Here is an 8,415-nt window from a genome sequence, read left to right as displayed (position 1 = left end):
TAAATCTTAAAATTCATTTGTTACAGCTCAACATGACATAACATATCTCATCAATGAGTTATCGAATTATATTGTGATTAGACTATCATGGATGATTCGTTGTCTCGTTGTTCATGCAATTCTAGCTGTCTGTCATCACCTCGTATAAAGGCAAAGTTGGCATTACATAGTAAAATTGATCCTAATGAATTCATGATACCCTCATGAAAAACGTGTCATCGCCAATTTGTATTTAAGAAAAAAAAAACAAAGTTTACGTTAGTTCGAATTTGATAAGTTGATGATTACCTGAAAAAATATAAGGAAAAATGAAAATACTTTAAAAATAAGAATTATGTAAGGACCCACTATAGTATTAATAGCCTTAAACATTATCATACCTTCTAAAGTAACCGATAATAAATCACTGATGATATGTTATGTTTTCTACAGTGCAACAAATTCTGATATATAAAAAAATAAAACTAAAAAAATAAAAAAAGATTCTGATATATGGAAATATAACGCCTAGCATACGTATAGCTTCACTTGGGAAACAAGAGAGTATGAAAAATATTCAAAACCATACATATCTTAGCATAACCACATATTTCTCTAAAAAAGATTAACGAAGTTAATTAGTTGGGTGTCTTCACAATACTAATACATAGCCAACTACTGCAAGGCCTGTATAAAAGCACTTTCACATGTCTTTAAGTATACAGTTTATCATAGTACAAACTTCAACGCAACATTTAATTCTAATAGCCTAACTTCAAATTACAATAGACAACTACGGCAAGCTAATGAGCAAGAGCCTGAATGTGTGGGCAAACCATATCAGGCTGTCCTTTAATCCAAAGATTCTTAAGTTCACCCCTTTTCCAACCCAATGATAAAAAGGTGCCTACACAAGTTTGAACAAAGCACTAAATAGTAAAAGTGAAAAAAAATTATTCTATTTACCTACCAAGAAATTTTGGGTTAAATTATCCTAATAAAAAATTGAGCATGATTGATTTTTAAACTGTTGAATTTGTTTTTGAAATTAGTGCAATATAAATTGTTGATTAACTATATAGTACATTCGTCTCAAAGCAAATTCAATTGTTAGAATATCCTGAACCAAAAAATGTACAACTTAATATATGGAGAAAATTTTGGTATGAATATCCCCATTAAAATATGATGAAGATGAATTTTAAAATCGTTGAATTTTGAGATTATGGCAATACAAAAGAGTATTGATTAATCATATATTGCAATATTATCAAAGTATCAAATGGTGAGAATGTTGAACCAAATTTTCCTTATCATATTCCTACAGGATATAAATGACAAACGAGTCATAATTCAAATAGATTTGATTGCTATACGTTCTTATATTCCGTTTGAATATGCTCATTCAGTTGCGCAACTTACCAAGCGTAAAGGGCACAATATAGAGAAGAGCCGGTTGACCGTGCCCATCCATCAAGTTTAAAGCTACATAGGTAATCAGAAGACCTGTAGGGTAAAATTGTGCAGGAGGAATCATAATGGGTTATAGGTAAGTGTTTTAAACAAATAGGGAATTATTAACCTAACATGTCAACGAAGATTATTGATCAATTTTCTGCAGTAAATCATTGACAGGAAGAGTGGCATTCTCATGCAGAGCATAAGCATAACATAATCTTAAATGCTTCATTATAAATCCAAAAAGTTGAAGAATATTAGTTTGAAACCTTCAAAGTGAAACTTTTCCTAATATTTCCTCGAATTTCAAAATGCAGGGTTAGTTTCATGCGCACACTAGAAAATTGAAGCTGTTATACAATTCTCCTTGAACTATAGTTTAAGAGTGGAATTATTGTAACATTGAGCTATTAGAAATAGATCTATAAAAGATAGCAATATTTTAAAGACAGTGGTAACATTCGATGGATCACAGGTATAAACGCCAAGGAATGGAATAAGCACAATTAGAAATTAGGAGTATAATTTATCTAGTAAAGTTACCTTTGATTGTCAACAAAAATATCTATCATCCAGTTAGTATGCAAGTAAGTTTAGGGTTTAGGGTTTAAGGTTTAGGATTTAGGGTTTCAGCTAATATTAATCTAAAATAATATCTCATATCCACACAAACAAAATCAAGGCACGCTTAATTTCACCATTCTCCTCATCAACAGCTAAAGAGGGTTTAAGAACCTGCTATCTAAAAATCAAATCCTCAACATAGTGCATGCGAAGGTAGTCAGATACACGAGTGACTTGTGTGAAAGCATGTCAAACTATCAAGAATGCCAATCAAATGCCCATTACTAGATACTGAAGAAAAGAACAGATGAATGATTGACTGATAACCATATAATATTGTTGATTATGTCTGAAAAGTCCATGAATTTCTTTTTAACCATCTATGATTTGTGGCCATCTAGTTGTTTTAGGGCATCAAATTAAGGCAACAATCTTCAAATCTAATAAAATATCAATGCTCACATGAAAGACCACAAAAAGAGCACATATTTATCACAAGGATGCACATCTGTGTGTATTTCTAGATCTGCTGTTGTTTGAACATATATTCTAAATTGAAGTCATCAGCTAATTCTCTTTTAACCATAACTACTGAAAGATCTATGATCTGGTGGTTGGAGAAAACCGTTTCTTCAAGGTCACGTATTTGAGCAAGAAGCTTTGATATTTCTCGCTCTATTTACTTTTAACCCAAAGACTTGGGTACTAGCAGTGATCATGTTAACTATTCTAGTATTGACTATTCACACTCTCATTTGTATTTCCATCTCTAAGAACATTTCAGTAAAAAGAATACCCACTGCAAAATGCTGGTTAATCCGATGAGCTGAGTAATGCAATGTTTCCAAAATCAAACAACATTAAAAAATGCTTACCAGAACCATAAGCTACCATTGACCATAGGAAGTAACCAGCCTTGAGATTTTTTTTTGTGGCCCAGTCATATCTGAAATAGCAAACACTAAGATAAGTCATACAATAGAAGCTAGCTGCATCGATCAATATTACCAAAAAAAAAACCTCAACAAAATATATCCAAAAGATTAACTCCCAAAAAATATCAACAGCTATATACAAGAATGGCAAACAATGGAGAAAAAAAACAAGAAATAATATCTTCCATACACAATCAATATATAAATCACAGATGTGCATCGGTCAGATTGACTTTAATTTTTTTTCTCAGTCGTGTATTCTTTAATAAATTGGTCTATTTAACTGCTTAATGATGTTAGACACAAGAAAATCTTTGGCTTCAACAAAATTTATATTTTCATGTGGATTACCCACAAAAAATTGACCATAATGCCAGTGCTATGCATATTAGAAAGGGCAGAGAGCACAATAGCTAATTAACATGAATTAAGTTAATTTCATTTTTCTACTAGAACAACATTGAAGCTAATATAGTTCTTGTGGGCTCCGAAAATTCGCGCCTCGGCCTCTCCGTGGCCCCTTCTCTTTCTTCCTTTCATTTTTCAGGTTGTCGAGGAGAGTTTTAATTAGTAATTTCCGAGGAAAATTTTCAGAAGGCAGATTGGATTTTAAATAAGACACTACCCAAAAATTTCGACCTCATTTTGCGAGGACTTTATGATCTGAGTTCTGGTTTCCTATAGGCGCAAGCCCCTATAGTTAATTACCCCTCCCGGTAATGAGAGAGAACTTTCGATTAAGGCTAGTCATCAAACGAATACGTAGTATCCGGCGTATAGTAGCAGCAAGGCTTACGGGGTCAATCTTCATATCATACTTTCTTCTGAGTACTGGTTTCTTATAGGCACAAGCCTCCTGACATTCTCTGTCCCATTTAAAACGGACATCTTTCTTCATCTTTGAAAATGGCTGGCACCTAACCGACATATTCGATATGAATTGCCGAATGAAAGCTAATTATCCTTGCAATGAGTGAAGCTATTGAAGGTTCTTGGATGATGACATCTCCACAATCGCCTTGATTTTATTGGGGCTGTCTCGATTCCTCGGAGACGAACGACATACCTCAGAAATTTTCCTGATGAGACCCCGAAAGCGTATTTGAGAGGGTTCATCTTCAAATCATACTTTCTGATTCTCTCAAATATGATCCTTAAGTCACTTAGGTGGTCTTTTCGGCCCATGCTCTTAACAACGAGGTCATCCACATAGTATTTGACCTTTTGGTGAATTAACTCGTCAAAGATGCATGTCATCGCCTGCTGGTAGGTAGCATCAACGTTCTTCAAGCCAAAGGGTATGACAATGTAGTAGAATATGCCGATTGGCGTCCTAAATGACATATGCTTTTCATTTTAAGGCGCCATCCTAATCTGATTGTAACCCGACGATCCGTCCATAAATGAGAGCATGTCATACTTAGACGTGTTATCACCTAGGAGTTCTGATATCGAGAGCGAAAAGTCATCTTTGGGATACGCCTTGTTGAGGTCCCTGAAGTCGATACAGGCGCGGATTTGACCGTTCTTCTTCTTGACGAGAACAATGTTGGGTATCCAATCAGCATATTTTTCTTCTCGAATGAAGCTCGTATCTATAAGCTTCTTTGTTTCTGCAATCACCTGTTCTTCAATCTCCAATCTCATTCTCCTTAAAGCTTGTTTGACGAGAGTTGCATTTGGTTTAATAGCCAGTCTATGAACTACTACATTAAGGGATGAGCCAGGCATTTTAGCATATGTCCAGGCAAAACAATCCCTGAATTCACAGATGAGCTCTTTCAATTCTTCAGCTTGCTTTTCAGAAAGAATAGTGCTTATGAAGGCAGGGCGAGGCTCTTCTTCAGTCCCTAAGTTGGCTTCTTTCAACTCATCCATAGTAGCCGCCTGTCCACCATCTTCATACCCTTCTGGAGCAGGTTTCGCTCCTACGGGCTGATCATCATAAATATCGACTTCATATATATTCCTCCTCGTTCCTTTCATCAGGTTCAACTTTCCCACACATGATTGCACAACAAATCCCTTTCGGGAATATTCTGCACAATGAATCAGAGACCTCTTCTTGAAAGGATATCCTTCCTTCATATACGTGAGAATTTCTTCGATACCATATGCTTATATGGAGACGAGCTCACTATTTAGTAGTACCAACATGAGCCCTTTGTTTCTGCAGCATTCTTTGAATGTTTCTGGGACAATAACTAGGCATTCTTGCAGGATTTATCTCTCCATAGTCAATGGGCCTGACACCAGTCACGATTATCTTCTTCGTGTTCTTCGGATTTGTATAGTAGGCTTCCTGGCCCAGTCCCTTTGTTAAGAGGAGGTACATAAAGTGTTTTGAGCTCTTCAACATTATGCACCTCTCGAGAGGAGATTTCTTTGAAGTGTAGTGGGGGAACACGCATGACTACGAATATAATGTGTGGTGAAGAATAGAAAAAACAAGACTTCGTTTCATATTCATTTTAATGACGAGATATGCGGGTGAATCGCGTGTTTCGAATAGAGATCGTGTGAGCTGAACGGCGTCAGCGCCGATTTGCAGGTAAGCGACGTACGTTTTCCAAATTTTTTTAATGAATTAATAATAATAATAATAATATTTTAAATAGTTAAAATGATACATATTGAATTTTTTATCCTCGACTTGATTTGCATGCGACATTGTCTCGGGATACGTGTCGATTTCCTCGCACGATTTTCATTGGGCAGATTTATACTCAATTTTGGGTATTGACGACGTTCCAATGCAACGTCGAAGTCTGTTTTGCGATTGGATTTTATTTGGACAACGTTACACAACAATTTCAGGTGTCAGTCGTTCGTTTTGACCGATCTTGTCCGATTTGACTGAGGGATTCTCTCTTAGGCGAATTAGATGTCCTTATTACAATGGCGCAGTCCGTTTGGTAATCGGAGGTCATTTGGCTCTTCAAGTGATGAGCCGCGCCGATGCGTGTATCACTTAAGTCGTCTCCGATTTTACCTCTTTTTGCCCGTATTTTGATGCAGGGGTCAACAGTTCTATAAACTTTGATGAGTGGGTTACACTTCCAAAGTAAGCATAACAAAGAAAAAGCAGAAAAGGATAATGAAAATTCCAATTTAACATTGAACAGAATCCACATCAACATGAGAAAATATATAATCAAGCCAGAGTAACTTATTATAGAATATAGATAACATTTTAGAGATATGCTAACAATTTTAGAATAACTTATTAACTTAAAATTACCATTCCGAGCGGGGAATACATACAATGTCTACATATATTTGTATACAAGAATGACATGCCCCTCTAGAAGGAATGTATCATCAAGGGCATGCCAAAGTCACAAAAAAATAATTGTTGGCTAAAAAATTTAGGTCATATTGTCTTGATTGACTATTGTGCATGGCTAAGGTTGAAATCTTTTAAGATCAAAATTTCTAAAAGCCAGATGCTCTTAAAAAATCTGTTGCAAAACCTGATCTACCCACAAGGTATCAATAAAAGAAAGAGTGATATGGTAGGATTGGTTTTGAGTAAATAAACATTCATGAACGAAGAATTTCTTTAAATCAATCTCTAAGACTCCATGCCATTCAAATTTTTGGTTAAGATTGATCGAGAATTGTAGGTGTTAACAAATGAACCTTAATGAAAATGCAATCAGCAGCCCAGGGAGAAGGATGTCACCAAAACCAATAATGCTATATCCACCCCATGGATCAAACATGCGAGGTATCTTAAGCAGCATAGGAACTCCATCTTCGCCACTCCTATCACCACGTGCAACCTATGGAGAATAATAGAAACGAGCTTGGTTACTTTGACAACCATAATAATAATTCAAAAACCACATACAATAAGACACTTACCACAATCATTACACTCTCATGGAAGAACCAGTCCGAAGCAAAAACCCAAAAGATGTCATATAGGAAGGCACAACTAAGAAGAACAGTACCAACCTGATCACATTAAAAAAATTAGAGCATATGTACTGGAGCAAATCATAGAAAATGAAAACTAATGTCGGTTTGTAAAGATGCTATAGTAATCATATATTTAGTTTGATGCAAATATAATTACTTTCTGTTGATCTGTGGAATGGATTCTATTTCATTTGAAAATAAGTACTTCTTTATGCATGATATTAGAGGTTTAAGCAAACTAGTACACGCAAAATAGTTTATGTTCATTTATTTACATGACTGAACAAATTTAGACAAAACTTTAATAGCTCAGCATAAAAGGAAAGAAGCTTAATGTTGATCCAGTAAAAATTAGTTCATTTATGATCATGAACCCGCTTGTTTATTGCTTAAAGCAACAAAATATTTATTTTAGCTGCTTATTTAACTTTATATTTTTGTATCAATTTTCACCTATTCTATGCAATTTAAACATCAAATTGATTATAATAATGTATGTATGATCAATTATATTGGGCGTGAAACAAGATGTTTTGATTAAATTCTAATCTTATGTATTATTAGTTTTTAAACTTCAAGAAACACTAAAAAAAATACCGAGTGAACTGGTATAAATATGGATGAATAATTAAGTGTTTATGTTGAAGAACAAGATTATATGCTTAAATTACTATCATGTTTATGTAATTAGAAAAGGCTCGATTAAAGCTTGATTGAAACAGGAACTTATTTTTTTTTTAAATTAAATAAGCTTGAACCAAACTTTAAAACTTGGGTCAACACACGATTATCTGAGAGGTAGTCTTTTCTTTTTAATTTAAAATAGCTTCTAATTCTACTAATGTTTTCTTACTTATTAAGGGTAGTTTGATAATTACGAGCCCTGGAATTATTAGATTGTTGCCTATAATGGTTATATTGCAGGGTAGGGAGTCGGGTGGGGTGGGGGTCCTTTTTGAGAGTTTAATTTCAAGTTATATCCTAAGAGTTTTAGGGAGGATTCCCTAGTCTAGGACATGTGAGATGGAGAACGAGCCATAGTGGAGTGCAAGACTTTGTCAATATTGGTTTGCTGAGATCCCCTTGCTTCATTATTGGGTCTGAGCTCTACCAAACATTTTTTTTCTAAGATTTGAGAAATGTCAATCAGTATTTTATTGTTCTAAAGGTAGAAATCATCAAGAAACATATTCCTTCTGTTGACATATAGTTGGCCAAGGTGCTATGGTTGCTATCTTGACAACAACTAGTGGAATCATTCCCAATAAACTAGGAGCTTGTCCTGAAGATTCCAACTAAAATCCTTTCTTAAAATTTCAGCATATTGCCTTGGATTTGATTGAATCTAGAAATACTACTATTGAATATCTATTTTTCTATTCCCATTTTAATCTTAAATTAACTACTATTTAAGCATTGAATATCTATTTTTCTACTCCCATTTTAATCTTAAGAATTTATTAAATTTAATGAAGTTAGAGTTGCCCAAACGGTTAACTTCTTGGCCTGGTTTTATGATAGCTTGAAATGCTTCAAATTTTAGGGGTGGCATATT

General features: G+C 34.5%; 1 protein-coding gene across 2 annotated transcripts in view; it reads right to left on the bottom strand.

The window, feature by feature from the left end:
* Positions 1-546: 546 nt before the first annotated feature.
* The window catches only part of LOC110116391 (signal peptide peptidase-like 5), a 58,923-nt gene continuing 51,054 nt past the window's right edge, over positions 547-8,415 (bottom strand). For both annotated transcript variants that reach the window (XM_028697309.1, XM_028697308.1), the window contains exons 10-14: positions 6,804-6,896; positions 6,579-6,721; positions 2,877-2,947; positions 1,402-1,485; positions 547-886 (exon numbers count right to left, since the gene is read on the bottom strand). In XM_028697309.1, coding sequence (XP_028553142.1) covers positions 783-886; positions 1,402-1,485; positions 2,877-2,947; positions 6,579-6,721; positions 6,804-6,896 — 495 coding nt within the window. In that variant the 3' untranslated portion in view covers positions 547-782. The remainder of the gene's footprint in view (positions 887-1,401; positions 1,486-2,876; positions 2,948-6,578; positions 6,722-6,803; positions 6,897-8,415) is intronic.

The sequence above is a fragment of the Dendrobium catenatum genome, unplaced genomic scaffold (assembly GCF_001605985.2).
Source record: "Dendrobium catenatum unplaced genomic scaffold, ASM160598v2 fragScaff_scaffold_911, whole genome shotgun sequence".
NCBI classification, from domain to species: Eukaryota; Viridiplantae; Streptophyta; class Magnoliopsida; order Asparagales; family Orchidaceae; genus Dendrobium; species Dendrobium catenatum.
This window is presented reverse-complemented; position numbering and strand designations above follow the sequence as displayed.